Source organism: Pristiophorus japonicus, chromosome 8 (genome assembly GCF_044704955.1).
Source record: "Pristiophorus japonicus isolate sPriJap1 chromosome 8, sPriJap1.hap1, whole genome shotgun sequence".
Lineage (NCBI taxonomy): Eukaryota > Metazoa > Chordata > Chondrichthyes > Pristiophoridae > Pristiophorus > Pristiophorus japonicus.
Genome location: NC_091984.1, coordinates 211,137,816 through 211,161,144, shown reverse-complemented (window position 1 = coordinate 211,161,144; position 23,329 = coordinate 211,137,816). Strand labels below are relative to the sequence as shown.

The 23,329-nt window shown below is 41.0% G+C and overlaps 1 protein-coding gene across 2 annotated transcripts in view; it reads left to right on the top strand.

Annotated features, from left to right (window-relative positions):
- Positions 1–8,577: 8,577 nt before the first annotated feature.
- Positions 8,578–23,329, top strand: part of LOC139268300 (uncharacterized) — an 82,724-nt gene continuing 67,972 nt past the window's right edge. Inside the window, exon 1 of one of the 2 annotated variants that reach the window (XM_070886362.1) lies at positions 8,578–8,694. In XM_070886362.1, coding sequence (XP_070742463.1) covers positions 8,680–8,694 — 15 coding nt within the window. In that variant the 5' untranslated portion in view covers positions 8,578–8,679. Of the gene's footprint in view, positions 8,695–18,411; positions 18,460–23,329 lie in introns of those variants that run through there. The other variant, XM_070886363.1, reaches the window with a different exon arrangement.

The window sequence follows — 23,329 nt, the reverse complement described above, 5'->3', positions numbered from 1 at the left end:
TTCAGGGTATATCGTCTTGTGAAACAGACAATGTATTTTCAGCACCACACTTCCAGGACAGCGCCTTCCGCAGTGTCGCGTTTTCCGAAGGTGTGACCTTTATTTGTAAAGTCATATTGTACAGCTGTATACAGCTTCCACATTAAATATATCAAGCCTTATTAAAACAAAACATAAGTATTAGTTGCAGTCTTTTTTTTAATTACAAGTATATGAAAAGCGGGGAGGATACGGTCACTGTCCGAGCAGCCACCATAATTGTAGTCATGTCATTGACTGGGAGTTGCTGCCAACGATTAACAAGTGAATTCCATGTTTAAACTGAGCACTTAACATTAATCCTTCATGTTTGAAATTTAAAAAAAATGTTAGATGTAAATCTTGCTTAGGCGTGCAATTAATTTTAAAGCATTGTATAGTTAAAAGTAAACATTATAAAGCGGACTGATAGATTTATTTTTCACAATGAAAATCCTTCCTTTCATTTTCTTAATGGAAGGTATGTGTCAATTCTCCCATCCATTGCAAAACAAGGAAAGTTTTCATTTGCGATTATCTACAGATAACTGTACATATTTGCTCGGCTTACGTGTCAACAATTTGCATTTATGTAGCGTATTTAGTGTAGAAAACATCTCAAGACCTTTCAAAGAGAGGTAAGGGCAAAATGGACGCTGGCCCAAAGAAGCAGAGACTGAGACAAACATTCTTAACGTTAAATTTTCATGTGTGAGCTTTCAGAGCGTGTATTGGCAGGCTATCCGTTATTGCGGCGGCATCATGATCTTGTCACAGAAGATGTTTCAGTGCATAAATTTAAGAATTTTATTGTGAAAATATATATTTTTTGTATCTTTAAGTTTGTTTATATCCCTATTTAAGATATTTAAAATTTCACAGTTACTGAGAAAAGATTTTAAAAATCAAAGCATTTTGAATGATTTGTGGGATCCTGATCGGGCAAGGAGGGTAACTCGTTTACATAGATACAACCAATTATAAATGTGGGCATAGGCAATTATAACAGGAACACATTTATTTAAAAGTGACATAAATAAAACAGAAAGTCAAGTTGTGCAGACAAGAAGTGTATCAGAGATTAACCTGTATACTTAACAAAACAGGTCATTGACTAACTGTCAGGAGCAGTAGCTAGTTCCCCCCCCCCCCCCTCCATACTCAAGGGCGGCACATCCAATAGTAGCACCCTTGCTACTGCTCTTGTTGAAATCAGAATAGAATTAAGATCACATTTGGGACCGCCCTGCTCTAAGTGGCTCAGCATTATGTAATGCATAGAGTCATACAGCACAGAGGAGGCCATACGGCCCTTTGTGCCTCTGCCGGCTCTTTGAAACAGCTATCCTATTATTCCTACTTCCCTGCTCTATCCCCATAGCCCGGCATTTTTTTTCCTTTTCAAGTATATATCCAATTCCATTTTTATTGGGCAATTCTTGATTATCTACTATGAAGTATTTACCCAATGGAGAACCCTGTCAAATTGCCAAAATAGGAATAGTACAATACTTGCGTATTGCCATTAGACGTCATCAGCGGGTTGCATATAGATATTACAAAAGTCTTAATCTATGATACACTTCTTGTCTGCACAACTTGGCTTTTGTTTATGTCACTTTTAAATCAATTTGTTCCTGTTATAATTGCCTATGCCCACATTTATAATTGGTTGTATCTATGTAAACATGTTACCCTCCTTGCAGCATCAGGATCCCACAAATCATTCAAAATGTTTTCTGATTTTTTAAATCTTTTCTCAGTAACTGAAATTTTAAATATCTTAAATAGGGATATAAACAAACTAAAAGAATCAAAAAATACATATTTCACAATAAAATTCTTTAATTTATGCACTGAAACATCTTCTGTGTCTTTGTTAAAGTTTTCCTTTGAAGGCCTCGGCCTCTCAAAAAGAATTGGGCTTTGACTGGATATTTTTACCTCACAGTGGCTAAGAGAGGGCTTTAATCACATCCATGTATTCTGAGCAACTGTAGCTTGTAGAATTTCTCAGCGTGCACACTATGCAATTAGCAGGGGTTGAAGGGCAGAAGGTATGTCCTCTCAACCTATGAAGGTTTGTGAGTTTTTTTACTGGAAATAAATTAGAGACCGAATTTTCAAAGCTTTTATTTCAGGCTCATGTATTTTGTATATATATATTGGTGAGTTGGGTGAGGGGGACAGGCACAGGTGAGGAGGAGGGGGAAAGAAAGAGGAGGAGAGGGAGGGTAGAAGATGGGGAGAAAAGGAATGAGGAAGTAGAAGGGGAGATAGGAGGAGCAGACAGAGAGAAGGGAAAAGCTGCTCTCCTCTCCTCTCCCACTCAGGTCACTCCAATAAAAAAGATGACACCCTCTCATCCTCCCAACCCTACTATCTCTGGAGCTTCACATAGTTGACATTGGCTCCAATAGAGGTGTGTCTCACTCCCAAGGAAAGGTAGTGGTGGCAACAGAAGCAGTGAGAGAGGGGGCAAGGCAAGGCAAGACCAGGTAGGATGCATTAGTAGCCAATATCATATCTCCAACCAGGAGCAGAGGTTTCTACTCTGCAGTTCCTCCACATTCACCACTAGAAAATTTGGATCCTTTCCACACCCACAAGGAAAGAAGAAAAAAGACAGAACAAAAGGTGATAGAGACAGAAGGGAAAAAAATGAGAGAGAGGCAAATGGAGAGAGACCAGTGAGATGCACAGGAATGGAAAATACAAAGATTGCTAAGAGGGAGACTATATTCTCTCATTTGCCATGTTACTCTTCAAATGTCACAGCTCAAAGTGCTACATTTTGTTACAGATGAATTAACAAGAATAAAAAAGAGAAATATTGCCAAGCATGTCCTGCTGGTTTCAGAACTTGGAGCCAGAGATTTATAAAAAAACAACAAAAAAACAATTGTCCTCCAATTAACATCAAACAAGGCCATGTAACACAAAGCTTCAGCTTGCCAACAGAATATTACACTTTAAGTTACATAGAACCATAGAACATTACACTACAGGTAAAGGACATTTGCCACATTGTGCCTGTGTCAGCTCTTTTCTAGAACAATCTAAAAAGTAATCCCACTGCCCTGCTTTCTCCCCATAGCCCTGTACTTTCCTCTGCTTCAAATGTTTATTTAATTTTACCATGAGCTGCAACAGTCTCTACCTCAACAATTCCATATGGCAAAGCCACGCTGCAACAATTTGTTGCATAAAGACATTTCTCTTAACCTCTCTCACTAAAAGAGTAGTGACAATTTTAAAATGATGACTCCTCATCACTGACTCCTGAACCAAACAAAAGTCTTTCCCTATTCACCCAATCAAAAATGTTCATAACTTAAAAAACCTCTATTGAATTGGAGTTTCCTCTGCTCCAATAGAAATAGCTCCAGTATCTCATCTCTCACCATAACTTTAGTTTCTCATCCCTGATATGATCCTGGTCAAATATGCTGTACACTATCTATGGCTTTAATGTCATTTCAATGATGGAACACCTAAAGCTGCACACAGTAATCTAATTGTTCAAACATTTATCATGACCTTTTTGGTCTTGTACTCTATGCACCATTTATAAAACCCACAATACTACTTTTGTGTTGTCAATTATTTTTTTTTGTTATTTTCCAAATCATCTATATATATAATATATTAGGGAAAATTGGACTCATTCCACCTTTCTCAAAGCTAAGCAGCACCCATTAACTCTAAATCTTTGGCTTCTGTCTGTCACATGACTGATTTTGGCACAGAAATGTATGAGATAGGGGGCCAGTCCTCAAGGCTGCTGAATCATTCCCCAATTGTTATCAGCACTGCACTTTACACTAACTGTCCTCCTTCTGTTTCATCTCTACCTCCTTAGTTCTAATTTATGCTACTCTGCATTTACACATTTTGTTCCTGCACATTTTCTGCTATCTCATCATGCTATATGCCTAAGCCAAGCCATTTAACCTATTATGCTACACTATCCTACATAGTTAATTGGAGCATAGGCGATTCTGAAGCTGGAAGAGGCACAACTGAGGCACTACTGCATCACCACTGGCAGCAGGGTATGTGACAAGAATACATAAGCAGTTTTCATTATAAACATAGACATAGAAATTTATAATGGAAAAAGTTATAGACAGGAAGCTAGAAACAGTGGAGGTCGAAAGATACTTGGGAATCCATGTACATAAATCATTAAAATGTCATGGACAGATGCAGAAAATAATGAAAAGGGCTAATGGAATGCTGGCCTTTATACCTCAAGGACTAGAATACAAGGGGTAGAAGTCACACTACAGCTATACAAAGCCCTGGTTAGACCACACCTGGAGTATTGTGTTCAGTTCTGAGCACCACATCTTAGGAAGGATAAGGTTGTTAATTTTAAATCTGAGATTGATAGTTATTTGTTAACCAAACATATTAAGGGATATGGGGCAAAGGCGAGTATAAGCAGTTAGGTCACAGGTCAGACATGATATTGAATGGCAGAACAGGCTCGAGGGGCTAAATGACCTACTCCTGTTCTTAGGTTTCTGTTTTTTTTAGGACATGCTTATTTGTACTGCCAAAAGGGCCACCATACTCCACCCTTTGTCTATGATTGGTCCCCATGGAGGATAAGCCATACCCTGATGTTTCACTGGAATGTGTAATTGGAACCGCCCATTCCAAGGTCTCACTGACTTTGCAAATTGTAACTTGATCCACTTTGACTTCCTGAAGTGACAGAATCCCCAGAAGATAGCAAGGACCAACTAAAGTACCTTACCCCAGGCCAAGTATATCCCTCCCCCAGCTGAAGTGCCTCACCCTAGTCCAAGTGCCTTAGCCCAGTCCAGGTGCATGCCTCCCTCAGCCAAAGTGTCTTACCCAAGTCCAAGTATATCCCTCCCCCAGCCAAAGTGCCTTACCCCAGTCTAACTGCATGCTTCCCCCAGCCAAAGTGCCTTATCCTAGTCCAAGTACATCCCTCCCCCAATGTGCCTTACCCCAGCGCGAGCATCCTTCATTGAAGGGGCAGGCATGATTTATGGATTGTTAACAGGTTTATTGGGTATGGTGAATAGTGACAGTGTCGTGACTTCTGGATATCATTCACTCTAATGTCCCTTGTAGGTGGGTTGTAAGAACGTGATCCGTCTTCCCTGAGTTCCCTCTCTCCCGTCCAATCCCCCATCCCCTATCCCACCCGTGTGTGTCTCCCTCTCTCCCCCCAGCCTCTTTCTTTCTCTCTAGGTCTCTTTCTCTCCCCCAGCCGCTCTCACTCTTCCGCCAGCCTCTTTCTCTCTCTCTCTCTCTCTCTCCCCCAGCCTCTCTTTCTCGCTCTCCCTCGGCCTCTCTCTCTCTCTCCCCCTCTCGGCCCTCCGCTGCTTCTCCGCTCGCCGCTGCCGCTGCCGCTCTCGGCTCCAGGCTGGCGGGAGAGAGAGGGAGGCTGGCGAGTGAGAGAGGCTGGCGGAGAGTGAGTGAGAGAGGGAGAGAGGCTGGCAGAGATCGAGAGGCGCTGGGGGGAGAGTAAGAGAGGCTGGGGGAGAGGGAGAGAGAGAGGCTGGGGGCGAGTGAGAGAGACGCTGATGTGGGGGAGGGGGGTGGAGAGAGACAAGGGTGGGGTTCGGAGGGGAGAGAGGGAACTCAGGGAAGACGGATCACATTCTTACAACCCCCTACAAGTGACATCGTTGGATTGGATGATATCCAGAAGTCACGACACTGTCACTATTCACTTCATACTCAATAAACCTGTTAACAATCCGTTCACTATGCCTGTCCCATTTATGGTGGGGTGGAGTGGGAGGAGGATGCACTTCCGCTGGGGTAAGGCACTTTGGCTGGGGGAGGCATGCATTTGGACTGGGGTAAGGAACTTTGGCTGGCCCTTGCTGTCTTCTGGGGAGCTCTGTCCTCTGTCACTTCAGAAAGTCAAAGTGAATCGAGTTACAATTTGCAAAGTCAGTGAGACCTTGATATGGGCGGTTCCAGTTACACACTCCAGTGGAACTTCAGGGTGTGGCTTATCCTCCAAGGGGACCAATCATAGACAAAGGGTGGAGCATGGTGGCCATTTTGGCAGTACAAATAAGTATGTCCTACATAGATAGTCCAGTTAATTTTCCTTTAATCAGTTGTATGCTATGCGTCGGCAAAATGTGAGAAACAACTATAAAATGTATAGACCCCACACAAAGCATTCCTTCTTTCTCTAAATCCAATCAATTATTTACTCAAAACCGTGTCGTTGGTCAACCCTTTTTTCACAACAAATTTAGGATCTGGTTAAAGCCCATGAATCACTCTGTCATTTGATGGGTGCTCGATTGCTGTTAACTTTGTTCCAATTTCCAAAGACCTTATTATTTTGTGATAGTTTTGTGTGTGTCAATTCATCTGGAAATTAAATTGTCTCTTTTATCAAACTATTGCCGTTAAATAAAATCCGTCTGGATTGATTTAAATACATGAATTAGTTAATGCGTGAGAAAATGTACAATCCTAAAGGGGCTGCCCTTAATAACCTGATCTCCGTTGATTAATGTCAGTTGTATACCCTGATGTCTAGATTTGAATCCACCTCAGAAAAAGCCAAATAAATATATTTAACTCCAGGAAACCAACGATTACAGTTCAACCGCACAACATGTCCAAAGCTCGCTGTTTGCAGAGTTCCCTGTAATAGCCAACTAATTTTAGCAGAGCTTGTAGCCCCGGGTCAACTATTGTAAGCGTCAATCAACATAGAAATATGACAAAATTGAAAAGCTGGCCTAAAACCTTCTTCTGTTTTACTTCTATCCTCTCATTAATTTAGATTTTATGTTTACAACCAAATACTAACATGTAATTTAGCTTTTAGAACAGTTTTAATAAATCAGCCTGCTTTAAACACCGACATTACATAATCTAGTAGGAAGATGTTGGCTAGTTGTATCTAAGCACGCAGATAGATGGAATATTGTGATTAAAAAACATTCAAAGATACAAACTCCTTAAGTTACCATTCTTAGCTGCTTAGATGTTCAATGATTCAACATATCACAAGATCTTTTTGGTCTTCAGATTGAAGAGCCAAATTTTCTTATTCATTTCAAGGTTAATGGAATTTTTAATTAATTTAAGCACGGATGATGACATTAGATTAGACATTCTTATTGATCCGCATACTTCCTTTAAAACTGTGGAATTGTAAAACCCAGTTTTATGAAAAGTACAAAACTGAAAGCTGAACCTTTTGTTCAATTAAACAATTAAAATAACATTTTCAGCAGGTAACCTGCAATAGTATTATTTGTGAAGCTAAATATTGTATAATAAAGTCATTTGTTTTCCTTTCCTTTGTATTTAAAAAAAATTGTTGCTAGGATGTGGGCATCGCTGGCAAGGCCAGCATTTATTGCCTACCTTAATTGCCCTTGAGAAGGTGATGGTGAGCCACCTTCTTGAACCGCCTAGTCCGTGTGGTGAATGTACTCCCACAGTTTGACCCAGTGACTATGAAGGAACGGTGATATATTTCTAAGTTAGGATGGTGCGTAACTTGCAGGGGAGCTTGCAGGTGATGGTGTCCCCATGTGCCTGCTGCCCTTGTCCTTCTAGGTGGTAGAGGCCATGGGTTTAGGAGGTGCTGCCGAAGAAGCCTTGGTGAGTTGCTGCAGTGCATCTTGTAGATGGTACACACTGCAGTCATGGTGCACCAGTGGCAGATGGATTGAATGTTTAAGGTGGTGAATGGGGTGCCAATCAAGCGGGCTACTTTGTCCTGGGTGATGTCGAGCTTCTTGAGTGTTGATGGAGCTGCACTCATCCAGGCAAGTGGAGAGTATTCTATCACATTCCTGACTTGTGCCTTGTAGATGGTGGGAAGGCTTTGGGGAGTCTGGAAGTGAGACACGCCGCAGAATACCCAGCCTCTGATCTGCTCTTGTAACCACAGTATTTATGTGGCTGGTCCAGTTAAGTTTCTGGTCAATGGTGACCCCTAGGATGTTGACGGTGGGGGATTCGGCGACGGTAATGCCATTGAATGCAGTGGTTAGACTCTAGCTTGTTGGAGATGGTCATTGCCTGACATTTGTGTGGCTCAAATGTTACTTGTCACTTATCAGCCCAAGCCTGAATGTCATCCAGATCTTGTGGAATTCGGGCATGGACTGCTTCATTATCTGAGGATATTGTATCATATAACAATAACTCGTTTAATTTTCAATGTGGCAAAGCTTCAATACAATTGTTAATACAATATTAACTTTGCATATTATCCGGTAAGGTAATCCTTGATTAATTTAGATTCCTTAAATGCATTCAGAAATCTATATTTGTGTTTTAATGCAGGCTGTCTTCAAAATGGTTAACATAAACCTCGGCTGGTCGACCAAAATGGACTGTGTTCGAAGTTGCAGCCTCTTGGCACAGCGCACCTTGGCTGCGAACTTCGTGCATTTCCGTCAGAGCCGAGCACGGACTCGGCTATTCTCGGCCGCCGAGAGCCGAAGTGGAGTACCCGTGGCCGCCTGAAGGTGACGTAATCGGTGTTCGCCGCCCGGTTGAAACTGATGACGAGCACACACAAAATCCAAGTCGGTTGTTGTGATGCTGACATTTTAACCAATAAACCGCCAAATCGTCGAGCGAGGGGGTGGGGTGGGGGGGACTGCTTAGAATTTGAAGAGGGATATGACAGCTTTCATTGTGAGTACTGTACCTGCTGCAGGCTGACAGTGAAACAAGGCCGGCGCTGTGTGTGTGTGCGCGCGGGCTCGCGGGCGCTTTCCTAAAATGGCCGTCATCCCTGCCACCTCCAGTGGGTTTGTTATATTTACAGAAATATACTCTTTCTTTAATAATGTGGTTTACGTTCAGTCGTCTTGTCAATGAAGAAACGCCAACACGGGCCTTTCTTCTAATCTCACCCAGAGTGGTAACCTGTTGTGCAGTTATTGCCTAGCCAGGACTGCTGAGGTTAAAGATTTCAGGAGCAGTGAATGTGTTTTACAAGTTCAGTTTGTGCCAAAGTAATCGGCCAGAGGGATCAAGAAATTGCTTTTGATCAACCTCTTCAGGCTAATCCCGCTGCCCACTCCCAGCAGTCTGAAAAACTTGAGTTAATTTTGCTTAAAATATTGATATAATACAAGTGAGAGACAATACTAGTCCTCTCAACACGTCTCTGTAAACATAAAGGGAAATAATTTGTTAGATTTTTGTGCATTTTCATAACAAAAATGCAAGAGAAAACCGATGAACAGGGCTAGTTTCTCTTTTGTGTATGTGTATATTACATTCTGTAAGAATTATTATGGAAGAACACTTTACTAGTATATATCGCACTCCTTGATTGCAAGTAATTTTCTAGAGTCTTTTGAAGTGCGCCTCGAGACATAGGAAAGCTCAGTCGTGTATGTTTACACTCCAATGCAAATTCATCAAGCTTTTCTGCATTCTTAGCTCAAAATGAACACCAGTGGTTGCTATGTTCAGCTAAACTATGCTTTTATACCATGTATACCAGAGTACTTAAGGAGGTGGCCTTGGAAATAGTGGATGCATTGACAGTCATTTTCCAACATTCCATTGACTCTGGATCAGTTCCTATGGAGTGGAGGGTAGCCAATGTAACCCCACTTTTTAAAAAAGGAGGGAGAGAGAAAACAGGGAATTACAGACCGGTCAGCCTGACATCGGTAGTGGGTAAAATGATGGAATCAATTATTAAGGATGTCATCGCAGTGCATTTGGAAAGAGGTAATATGATAGGTCCAAGTCAGCATGGATTTGTGAAAGGGAAATCATGCTTGACAAATCTTCTGGAATTTTTTGAGGATGTTTCCAGTAGAGTGGACAAGGGAGAACCAGTCGATGTGGTATATTTGGACTTTCAGAAGGCTTTCGACAAGGTCCCACACAAGAGATTAATGTGCAAAGTTAAAGCACATGGGATTGGGGGTAGTGTGCTGACATGGATTGAGAACTGGTTGTCAGACAGGAAGCAAAGAGTAGGAGTAAATGGGGACTTTTCAGAATGGCAGGCAGTGACTAGTGGGGTACCGCAAGGTTCTGTGCTGGGGCCCCAGCTGTTTACACTGTACATTAATGATTTAGACGAGGGGATTAAATGTAGTATCTCCAAATTTGCGGATGACACTAAGTTGGGTGGCAGTGTGAGCTGCAAGGAGGATTCTATGAGGCTGCAGAGCGACTTGGATAGGTTAGGTGAGTGGGCAAATGCATGGCAGATGAAGTATAATGTAGATAAATGTGAGGTTATCCACTTTGGTGGTAAAAACAGAGAGACAGACTATTATCTGAATGGTGACAGATTAGGAAAAGGAGAGGTGCAACGAGACCTGGGTGTCATGGTACATCAGTCATTGAAGGTTGGCATGCAGGTACAGCAGGCGGTTAAGAAAGCAAATGGCATGTTGGCCTTCATAGCGAGGGGATTTGAGTACAAGGGCAGGGAGGTGTTGCTACAATTGTACAGGGCCTTGGTGAGGCCACACCTGGAGTATTGTGTACAGTTTTGGTCTCCTAACCTGAGGAAGGACATTCTTGCTATTGAGGGAGTGCAGCGAAGGTTCACCAGACTGATTCCCGGGATGGCGGGACTGACCTATCAAGAAAGACTGGATCAACTGGGCTTGTATTCACTGGAGTTCAGAAGAATGAGAGGGGACCTCATAGAAACGTTTAAAATTCTGACGGGGTTAGACCGGTTAGATGCAGGAAGAATGTTCCCAATGTTGGGGAAGTCCAGAACCAGGGGACACAGTCTAAGGATAAGGGGGAAGCCATTTAGGACTGAGATGAGGAGGAATTTCTTCACCCAGAGAGTGGTGAACCTGTGGAATTCTCTACCACAGAAAGTTGTTGAGGCCAATTCACTAAATATATTCAAAAAGGAGTTAGATGAAGTCCTTACTACTAGGGGAATCAAGGGGTATGGTGAGAAAGCAGGAATGGGGTACTGAAGTTGCATGTTCAGCCATGAACTCATTGAATGGCGGTGCAGGCTAGAAGGGCCGAATGGCCTACTCCTGCACCTATTTTCTATGTTTCTATGTCTATGTTTCTATGTAATACGCACAAAAACGAACGCACTGTGCTGTCACTCATACATAAAACGGTTGATATCAACACAATCCAGTTACCATAAAGGTACCCTACCACATTGTTTTGACAATTTCAGAATTATGCGTGAACAGCATCTTCCATTCATAACTTTATACAATGAACATTTCAAAAAATGAAGATTTTTTTTAAATTGTGGATTTGTAGATTTAGTTTACAGTATTCTCTAAACTGAACATTTTTGAGCTTGAAACAAAGATACGAAGAAAAATCTGTAAAATTAGGCAGTTTCAATTTTGGAATCGTGTAGTGTAGAAGCTACCAATTGTTCCTTTCTCATTTGCTAAATAAATACAAAGGCAACCAAGGAGTGTATAGAATTCATTTTTCCATGAATTGTCTAGGGTTCAAAACTTGCAATTTGGTATGCTGCATATTAAGTGTTTTAAGACGAAACATATTTAAGTTTTAATTATAATTGTTAAAAAAACTTGTAACTTAGTTACAGTTAGTGACTGTTCTGTCATAATGACTCCCTTAATCCACTGTAACAAAAATAGACTGTCGGTTCTGGAATCCAACATATGCAATTTTGGTATGAAATGGATTGTTTTTTTGTGATGCCACATCCAAGTGATTATTGACAACACAGCCGACCTGCATTAATGATAATGTCACAATGAATAATAGTATTACACCTGGCCATGCATCACACTATTGACATTATATGGTGTAGGGTTAGTGGTTGGGGTTAGAAATAGCTATTGACATGACCATTGTTGGTAGATGTGCCCATAAGTACTTTAGACATTTCTTCCATTTAGGTGCATGAAATGTGAAGGATCTGTTTTGGTTGCACAATGTTTGTGTGACAGATTAAGGAATCTGTATCTTTAATGGTCAAAATTACATTGACTTCAAAATGCAGCAGACATGGCTGAGTCATGCCACTGTCTAGTCAGGAGAGGGTGAAACTCTGCCTGTTTATTTAAGTGCATGCACAGAACTCTGCCCTTGGGGGCTGGGGCAGCTCCAGAATGTTTCTGGGGCTGGGCAGCTTTAACTTGTAGCTTAATACTGTGTATAAAAATATCAATTGTTTATTTTAAGATGTGACAATCTTACTTGTGACTTCACATTAGCCTTCCAAGCATCCTGTCTTTCCTCTTCCTACCCTCTAAATTCTTTGTATCTTGGTTGGTGTCCACCACTTGTTCTGCTTGTAGATACGGTTGATGAATCTGTTTGGCATGAAAGCTTTTTATTTAAAAAGTAATTCCTGACTGAAAAGTGGGAAAAACAAATTGAGCACTGTCTAGGAATCCTTTACTTTGTAACGAGCAGAACTCGCTTGGTTCCCTGAAGCTGTGAGCTGTGCTGTGCAGTAGAGTGTTAATTAGAGTATTTGTAGACTGTGTACTAGGATTTTGTATCTGTTGTTAAGTGGGAATGTTAAAAATGAAAGATAAAAGGAACTTGTGGTAAATGGAAAATTAGAGTAAATAAATCAAAGACTTATAAAGAACTTAAGAACCAAGAATAGGTGAGAAAACTACAAATGATCAAATTATATTTGGATATCTGTGGTTCTGTATACCGGTATTTGAATAAACCAACTTGTAACATTCATGTTTTGGCATCTGATACGCACCGAAATTTCAGATACACCGTTGTTTTAAATTGCAGCTGCTAGCACCAGTCTGTACAATCTGCTAGTTTGTGTCAGCCAACTTCTAATATATTCTCAACCTTGGCTCAGTGGTAGCGCACTCTCCTTTGAGTCATGAGGTCATGAGTTCAAGTCCCACGCCAGCGTTGAGCACATAATCTAGGCTGACACTCCAGTTGCAGTACTGAGGGACTGTCAGAGTGTGATGTCTTTTTTAGCTGAGATGTTAAACTGGGACTCCGCCAGCCCTCTCAGGCGGATGTAAAAGATTCCATGATTCAAAGAAGAGCTTGGGGTGTCCTCCTGATGCTCTGGCCACTATGCATCTCTCAAACAACATCACTAAAACAAATTCTCTGGTCATGTAGCTCATTGCTGTTTGTGGGATCTTGCTGTGCACATACTGACTGCCACGTTTCTCTACATTACAACAGTGACTACACTTTAAAGCACTTCATTGGCTGTAAATGTCCTGAGGTCATGAAAGGTTGTATGTAAATGCTAGCTTTTTCCTTTCCTTTAAATGGACCCTCAAATTATCTCGATGTACAATCATAGTGCTCCTTTTTTTGAGGCAAACAAGATTTGTTAGAAACAGAATTGCACTGCGTTTTAATTCAGTTACTACTGAACATGTAATTTTTCTTTCCCTGGGTTTTCATGTGTTGTGTAAGGGTTTCCTTCTAATTCTTATTTTTCCAATGGATTAGGGGCTTGTCACGTAGAAACAGAAAATATTACTGAATGAGAAACACAAACAACAAACAGTCAAGTTAAACCTAAAATGAGAAAAGCTATAAAGTTAATTTATTATCAGGGAGGTAGTAAGATACAAAGTTCATTAGGAATAATTCATCTAAATACCGATACAAAGCTTTCCTATGCATTTTGTGGAAGTACTTTTCTCCTAAATTACAATGCATAAGTTCTAGGTTAAGAAGATAGCTTGGCCAAACTTATTTCTAAATTAAAAAACTGTTTATTATCTGTCAAGTTCCACATGCACGCTGACAACACCCAGCCCTACTGCCTCTGATTTGTCACGCTGATTCTCCGACATCCAATATTCGATGAGCAGAAATTTCCTTCAAGTAAATATTGGAAAGACTGAAACAGTTGTCTTCTGTCACCGCCACAAACTCTGTTCCCTAGCCACTGACTCCATTCCTTTCCCTGGCCACTGTCTGAATCTGTTTGCAACCTTGGTGTTTTATTTGACCGAGTTGAGCTTCAAACCCTATATTCTTTCCATCGCCAAGACCGTCTACTTCCACCTCTGTAACCTCGCCTATCTCCGCTTCTGTCTTAGCTCATCTGCTGCTGAAACCCTCATCCATTCCTTTTGTTACCTTTATGCTCGACTATTCCAATGCTCTCCTGCCTGGCCTACCACCTTGTACCCTCCGTAAACTTGAGCTCATCCAAAACTCTGCTGCCCGTGTCCTAGCTTGCACCAAGTCCCGTTCACCTTCCACCCCTCTGCTCTCTGACTGAAATTGGCTCCAGGTTTGGCAACACCTTGATTTTAAAATAATAATCCTTATTTTCAAATCCTTCCATGGCCTTTTCCAGCCCTATCTGTGTAACCTCCTCCAAATCTAGCCTCTTGCACATCCCTGATTGTCATCGTGTCACCATTGGCGACCGTGCCTTCAACTGCCTAGTCCCTGAGCCCTAGAATTCCCTCTCTAAACCTCTCTGCCTTTCTACCTCTTTCCTCCTTTTAAGGCGCTCCCTAAAAATATTATTTGTACTAAATTTCTGCAGTAGGAAGGTAGTGATGATTTTTAGCTTTCAAGGTCAAAGCTAGCATGATAATTCTATTTGGTGTGCTGAGATGATATAAGGAAAGATTAAATCTCACTTGATTGCTGCAGTTATTTTTTTTGTGCATTGGCTGCATCTTTTGTAGTTTTGGCACAGCATGTAACTGTCATGGGAGTGTATTATTGATCATTTGCACTCTTGCTGATGCAGTAAATGTTTGCTGCAGTAGTGGATTTTGCAACCTTGATTACAGTGCAGTATTCTCAATACAAGCCCTTGAAGGGTGTGTCAGGCATAGATTTTCTTAGTGCATGCTATGGTGCTGTGGCAGTTTGCTTTATTTGACTATTTAGCTCTGCAATATTAAGCATCTACAGTGTGCATGCTATGATGGATGATTATGCATTGATTTTTTTCCCTAATGGGGATTGAAATGAAGGACAGACTAGGAACGTTGTTTTATTGATGTTTTATAAATGAAGTGTTAGATAAAACAGTTAAATATTTTTTGTTAAGTCATGAAAGATATTGGCTCTCGGCACCAGAAATTGTATTGTATTGATTTATTCGTAATAGTATGTCCAGATAATTAACAGCGTTTAACTTTGTTATATGATGGGGTATAATTGTATTTTATCCTGCCGTTGACATCCTCAAAAATGACTCTCAAGAAAAGAATTGGAAAATTAGGAACCTTAACATGTCATATAAGATACCATAATAGATAGCAAGCTAATAAAGCAACAAAAGTCAACATGTTTACAATGGAAAATTTTGCAGTACATATCAGAATTTAATTCAGCCTTGGCTCAATAGTAGTACCGTCACCTGAGTCAGAAGTTTATGGGTTAAAGGCTCACTCCAGAACTCGAGCACATAATCTTGGCTGGCACTTCAGTACAGTACTCGGAGTGTTGTGTTGATGTTGGTGCCATTTTTCAGATAAAACATTAAACCAAGGCTCCAACTTCTCTTGTCAGGTGGGTGTAAAAGATCCCACTATGCATTGGCTGTAAAGTGCTGTAAGATGTCCTAAAGGTGCCATTTAAATTTAAATTCTTTCTTTCTCAGTTTACAAACAGAGGTCATTCATCTGAACAATTTCCCAAGCAAAATTGAGATGCAAAAGCATGCAGCCTAATGAATAATTAAACTGACTGCACCAAGGTTCAATTAAGGACAGTCAGTGTAGCAGTCTGATCCTGTTAGATACGGTTTTGGCAGCATTGGCGGGGAGCAGTTTGGAGAGTAGTAGAAATTAATCGGTGGCAGATAATTGATGAAGGGTAAGCTTTTCTATCAATTGTTCAGAAAGAAAAATTATATAAGTTTGCAGAGTTAAAAGGGATATCTCGCATACGCACAAATTTGATGAAGCACTCCAAAAAATATATAAACCCCAAGTTGTTTCAGCTATCTCAAAATTCTATCAAGGGTACAGAAATTATGGTCGGCGGCTTCCAATCAGATGTCTCCAACCTGAAAAAAATCAACAAACTTACCTGGTGGTTCAGGGGGTTCAGAGGCTTGCGATCCTGGGCCTCACTGCGTAGGCCTGAGTAGAGGCCCACATATCCCAGGGATGCAAGCATCTCTGGGATTATGTAGGCTGGCCCAACCAATTAAAGTAGGGGTATTCCCATTCATACTTGTGGTGAGTTCTGTATATATGGAATCACCATCTATAGTAACGACTTGGAAGAAGGGACTGAGTGTAACGTAGCCAAGTTTGCTGACTATACAAAGATGGGAGGAAAAGCAATGTGTGAGGAGGACACAAAAAATCTGCAAAAGGACATAGGCAGGCTAAGTGGGCAAAAATTTGGCAGATGGAGTATAATGTTGGAAAGTGTGAGGTCATGCACTTTGGCAGAAAAAAAATCAAAGAGCAAGTTATTATTTAAATGAAGAAAGATTGCAAAGTGCTGCAGTACAGCGGGACCTGGGGGTACTTGTGTATGAAACACAAAGGGTTAGTATGCAGGTAAAGCAAGTAATCAGGAAGGCCAATGGAATCTTGGCCTTTATTGTAAAGGTGTTGCAGTATAAAAGCAGGGAAGTCTTGCTACAGCTATACAGGGTATTGGTGAGGCCGCAGCTGGAGTACTGCGTGCAGTTTTGGTTTCCATATTTACGAAAGTATGTACTTACTTTTGGAGGCAGTTCAGAGAAGGTTCATTAGGTTGATTCTGGAGATGGGGGGGAGGGTTGACGTATGAGGAAAGGTTGAGTAGGTTGGGCCTCTACTCATTGGAGTTCAGAAGAATGAGAGGTGATCTTATCGAAACATATAAGATTATGAGGAGGCTTGAGAGGGTGGATGCAGGGAGGATGTTTCCACTGATTGGGGAGACTAGAACTAGAGGGCATGATCTTAGAATAAGGGGCCGCCCATTTAAATCAGAGATGAGATGAGAAATTTCTTCTCTGAGGGTTGTAAATCTGTGGAATTTGCTGCCTCAGAGACCTGTGGAAGCTGGGACATTGAATAAATTTAAGACAGAAATAGATAGTTTCTTAAACGATAAGGGGTTATGGGGAGCGGGCAGGGAAGTGGATCTGAGTCCCTGATCAGATCAGCCATGATCTTATTGAATGGCGGAGCAGGCTCGAGGGGCCGTATGGCCTAGTCCTGTTTCTATTTCTTATGTTTTTATGTAAGTATGAATGGGAATACCCCCAAAACACACGAACACTTAAAATATTTTATTTTAAACATCATACATTCAAAATTAATCAAAATGGAATTTAATTAATTATTTAGAACAAAAATTAAATTTTTTGAAAAATAAATTTACATATTTTAAGGGTCTTAAAAAAAGCTTCCCTTATTTCATAGGTTTTTAAATGTTTAAATTATTTAATTGTAAAAATTATTCTGTCCTTTAAAAGTCTTACGCTGATGAAATTTTATCAGTTGTAAGATCCGTCAGTGAATGCCCATTTCTGTTAGATTCGTACGATCTGTCAAGAGGATTCTTGACTGATCGCAATTTCCGGGTTTAGGCGCATGCGCAGTACATACCTAAACTTGGAACTTGCGTGGCCCCTATGGGTGTGTGCGCACCTCATACGCACCCATAGGGGCCGCAAATTCAGCCCCATAATTTTTTGGAGGTATCTACTCGGGACCATTGGAACTGAGCAGATTCAAAAGGGAATCATTTCTCAAAAGAGAAACCTTTTAGAGTTGATATCCACATAGCTTTTAAGCTTTCTGGTTTGCCCTAACCTGTTTTTCTGGCGCCCTTACTCGTGCTGCGCTGCTTTTGTCCACCTCCAAGTGCCGAAAAAAGACCTCCGTATTCTGGACGCTCCCCAGCCTCTCCTCCGTCGTGGTGCAGCGTGGCCCAATGGATTGGGGGCAGAGCCAGGTCCTGGCGTTGAAAACAGTGCCGGGACCTCTGCACATGCGCGTTCGAGTCTGCATGCATGTGCAGTAGCTCTTGGTGGGCCATTTCTGCAAACGCGCGCTGCAGGCTGTGTGGGAGGGGCCCGAAGCATGCCGTCCCTAGCCCTGGCCGAATGGGCTCCCTCATCGGCGGCCAGAGTGTGCTCTGCAGGCTGTGTCATCTGATTGTTTTCTTACCTTCATGTCAAAAGATGATTTGATTCCTTTCAGTTTTGGATTAGGGGATTTACAGATTAGAAACACTTTAAGAAAATCACAATGGAACTTTGGCCTGGGAGGGGCCCGTGGTGATGGTTCTTGAATCCACCAGTGGCGACGCCTCTGACCTGATTGTAAAACTCCTGAAGAGTTTCTGGGGGTCTGGGTTTGTAACTCTCGACCAGATGAACCAGGGATTCATGTGGGTGTTTGATATCATGCTGGACATCAGTCTTGATGTGCTTCGCTAGAGGGTACTTACACCTCTTTTCTTCCCCCCACTCCCCCCCAGTCCTAGCCGAATGGGCACCCTCATTGGTGGTCTGCTGCATTCTCTAAGGTAGGACTTCTATTTTTATTTGTTATTTACTGATTGATTTTGGTGCTTTAGGTGCAGGGTTCCTTCCATTTTTTTAATTATTTATTGATTGCTTATTACTTTGGTCTTGGTGCTTTAGGGGCAGGGTTCCTTCTATTTTATTAATTAATTGCTTAATTACTTTTTGTGCTTTGTTTGGTGCTTGGTGGTGCTTTAAATGTAGTTACTTGCGGCGATTCCTTAACTGTAAGTAAGGTCTTTTTGTGTGGACAAAAGTGGATACATACGCTGCCCTAAGTTAGTTTAGTACAACTTTTTTTCTGGCCAAATTGGTATAAATGGTGTAAGTGGCTGGGAAAAAAAACTGACCTCACACAAAACCTAACTAACTCACTTACACTGGCGCAAATTAAATGGCCATATTTGCAACTAAAAAGATACACCAGAAAACTCAAGTTACACCAAAAAAAACGGTGCAACTCATGGGGAAATTTGGGCCCTTTGTTCCTGGGGCAAAACATATAGGCCCATAATTGGAGAGGACCACCCAAGGATCAACAGCACTATTGAGAAGTGCTCCTTTAGTTTGTCCTTTAGTAAAGGATTCTCTAGGAATGAGTGACCAGAGCATGGTTGAATTTCAAATTCAGTTGGGTGGTGAGAAAGTTGGGTCTCAAACCAGTGTCCCAAGGAGACTACAAAAGTATGAAGGCAGAGTTGGCTAAAGTGGACTGGGAAAATAGATTAAAGTGTAAGACAGTTGATGACATTGAAGGAGATATTTCATAACTCTCAACAAAAATATATTCCAATGAGAAGACAAGACTGTAAGAGAAGGGATAACCATCTGTGGCTAACTAAGGAAATAAGGGATGGTATCAAATTGAAAACCAGGGTATACCAAGTGGCCAAGACTAGTGGGAGGCCAAAGGATTGGGAAACCTTTAAAGGCCAGCAAAGAATGACTCAAAAAAAATAAGAGAGGGAAGATAGATTATAAAAGCAAACTAGCATGAAATATAAAAACACATAGTAAGAGTTTCGACAGGTAGATAAAAAGAAAAAGAGTGGCTAAAGTGAATGTTGGTCCCTTAGAGGCTGAGACTGGGGAATGAATAATGGGGAGCAGGAAAATGGCAGAAACTTTGAACAAATATTTTGTATTGGTCTTCATGGTAGAAGACACTAAAAGCATCTCAATAATTGATAATCAAGGGGCTCTTTGGAGGGGGAACTTAAAACTATCACTAGAGAAAAAGTACTAGGCAAACCAATGGGACTAAAAGTGATCAAGTCCCCTGGACTTGTTGGCCTGCATCCTAGGGTCTTCAAAGAGGTGCCTGCAGAGATAGTGGATGTATTGGTTGTAATCTACCAAAATTCCCTGGATTCTCGGGAGGTCCCAGTGTATTGGAAAACCGCAAATGTAACGCCGATATTTAAAAAAGGAGGCAGACAGAAAGCAGGAAACTATAGACCAGTTAGCCTAACATCTGTCATTGGGAAAATGCCGGAGTCCATTATTAAGGAAGCAGTAGCAGGACATTTGGAAAAGCATGATTCAATCAAACAGTCAGTCTGGTTTTATGAAAGGGAAATCATGTTTGACAAATTTGCTGGAATTCTTTGAGGATGTAACGATCAGTGTGGATAAAGGGGAACCAGTGAATGTGGTGTATTTGGAATTCCGGAGGCATTCGAGAAGGTGCCACATAAAAGGTTACTGCATAAGATAAAAGTTCACTGGGTTGGGGGTAATATATTAGCATGGATAGAGGATTGGCTAACTAACAGAAAACAGAGATTTGGGATAAATGGGTAATTTTCCGGTTGGCAAACATAAACTAGTGGTGTACCACAGGGATTGGTGCTGGGGCCTCAACTGTTTACAATCTATATTAATGACTTGGACGAAGGGACCAAGTGTAATGTAGCAAGGTTGCTGATGATACAAAGATGGGTGGGAGAGCAAATTGTGAGGAGGACACAAGAAATCTGCAAAGGGATATAGACAGGCTAAGTGAGAGGGCAAAAATTTGGCAGGGTATAACATGGGAAAATGTGAAGTTATCCACTTTGGCAGAAAAAATAGGAAAGCAAGTTATAATTTAAATGGAGAAAAATTGCAGAGTGCTGCAGTACAGAGGGATCTGGGGATCCTGGTGCATGAAACACAAAATATGCGTATGTAGGAACAGCAAGTAATTAGGAAGGCAAATGGAATGTTGGCCCTTATTGCAAGGGCGATAGAGTATAAAAGCAGATAAATCCTGCTACAACTTTACAGGGTATTGGTGAGGCCACACCTAGAGTACTGTGTACAATTTTGGTCTCCTTATTTAAGGAAGGATATACTTGCATTGGAGGCAGTTCAGAGAAGGTTCGCTAGTTTGATTCCGGAGATGAGGGGGTTGACTTGTGAAGATAGGTTGGGCCAAAACTCATTGGAGTTCAGAAAAATGAGAGGTGATCTTATAGAAACATATAAGATAATGAGGGGGCTCAGCAAGGTGGATGCAGAGAGGCTATTTCCACTCTTGGGGGAAACTAAAACTAGGGGGCATAGTCTCAGAATAAGGGGCTGCCCATTTAAAACTGAGATGAGGAGGAATTTCTTCTGAGGGTTGTAAATCTGTGGAACTCTCTGCCCCAGAGAGCTGTGGAGGCTGGGTCATTGAATGGATTTAAGGTGGCGATAGACAGATTTTTGAGCGATAAGGGAATAAAGGATTATGGGGAGCGGGCAGGAAAGTGGAGCTGAGGCCATGATCTTATGAAATGGAGGAGCAGGCTTGAGGGGCCAACTAGCCTACTCCTGCTCCTATTTCTTATGTTATTTTAAATTCATAAATATATCTGTTGGAAACTTTGACACATGCTTATTTGACCACATGACAAATTCAATAGCCAAACACCTTAGTGACTGGTTAATTATGTAACTTGTAATGAAAAATAAAGCTTTATAGATTGCATTCCATAGTTTACTTTTCAAATTTAGAGCATAGTCTTATTTCCATTTTCTCTTTTAGTTTTTCTTCCTCTCATGAGGTATTCTCTTGGAGAAAAGGCACGCAGATAGTTTAGGATGTGCAGGCAGAATAGACGCTTGATGGCTGACATCAATAGCTCACTGTCAGAAAATCAACAAAATGTGAAACTGCAGCTTACTGTTTTGTGGCACTCAATAGGCTCAAGACATTTCTTAGTTTTGATTATCTGTAGCATCAAGCTAGGTTTGCTGTACTTGTTTCTCAATTCCAAAATTCCTCAGTTTCTTGTTCATAGAGAGCTGGCTCTATTTCAGCTGGCAGGAAACTCCTAACTCAGCAGTATAAACTGTCCTTCTGAGACTTTGGCAAGCCTCACAGAGAACGACGGCAAGCCTTCTCCATACCCGTGTAATTGTTGCCTGCTGTCCCTGCAGTCTATTGCAGTTGCAGGGACGCGGTTGAGAGAAGACTACAGGTGCTTCCACCATAAGATTCCGTTTCTCTTCAGTGGCTGAACTGTTTTCCACTTATCTACCTTCTATAATGTGACAGGAAGGGACAGAGAGTTTAATGGTAGCAGTGCAGCAGGGAATAATGGTAAAAAAATTAAATTAAAAGCTCTTTATCTGAATGCATAGAGCATTCGTAATAAGATAGATGAATTAGTGGCACAAATAGAGATAAATGGGTTTGATCTAATAGCCATTACAAAGATGTGGTTGCAAGGTGACCAAGGTTGGGAACTAAATGTTCCAGGATACTCCACGTTTCGAAAAGATAGACGGAATGGTAAAGGAGGGGAATAGCCCTGATACTAAAGGATGACATAAGGACAGTAGTGAGAAAGGAACTTGGCTCAGAAGATCAGGAAGTAGAATTAGTATGGGTGAAGATAAAGAATAACAAGGGGTAGAAAACACTGGTGGGAGAAATATATAGGCCCCCTAACAATAGCTATACCATTGAACAGAATATTAATCAAGAAATAATAGGAGCTTGTAACAAAGGTAATACAGTGATCATGGGGGACTTTAATCTTCATACAGACTGGACAAATCAAATTGGTAAAGGTAGTCTGGAGGACGAATTTATGGAATGCATTCAGTACAGTTTCCTAGAACAATACGTTATGGAACCAGACCAGGGAACAGACTATTTTAGATCTTGTATTGTGTAATGAGACGGGGTTAATTAGCATTCTCATAGTAATGGATCCTCTGGGGCAGAGTGATCATAATGCGATAGAATTTCACATTACGTTGGAGAGTGACTTGCCTAAGTCCAAAACTAGAGTCTTAAACAAAGCCAATTATATAGGTATGAAGGACAAGATGCCTAAGGAAATTGGAAAAATAGATTAAACGGTATGGCAATAGATAAACAGTGGCAAGCATTTAAAGAAATATTTCATAATTCTCAACAAAAATACATTTCATTGCGAAGCAAAATCTCCACAGGAAAAGTGATCCATCTGTGGCTAACTAAAGAAGTTACGGAGAGCATTAGATTGAAAGAAGCTTATAATGTTGCAAAGAAAAATAGTAAGCCTGAGGATTGGGAGAGTTTGAGAAACCAGCAAAGGATGACCAAAAAATTGATGAGGGAAAAAATAGACCGAGAGAAAACTAGAAGAAATATAAAAACAGATTGTAAGAGCTTCGAAAAGTATGTAAAAAGGACGAAAGTATCAACAGTAAACATTGGTCCCTTAGAGACTGAAGCAGGAGAAATTATTATGGGGAATAAGGAAATGGCAGAAATATTAAACAAATATTTTGTATCTGTCTTCACAGTAGAAGATGCAAAAAGCATACCTAAAATGGTGGGGATCCAAGGGTCGAATGAGGGTGAAGAACTTAATGTAATCAATATAAGTAAAGAAAAAGTACTAGAGAAACTAA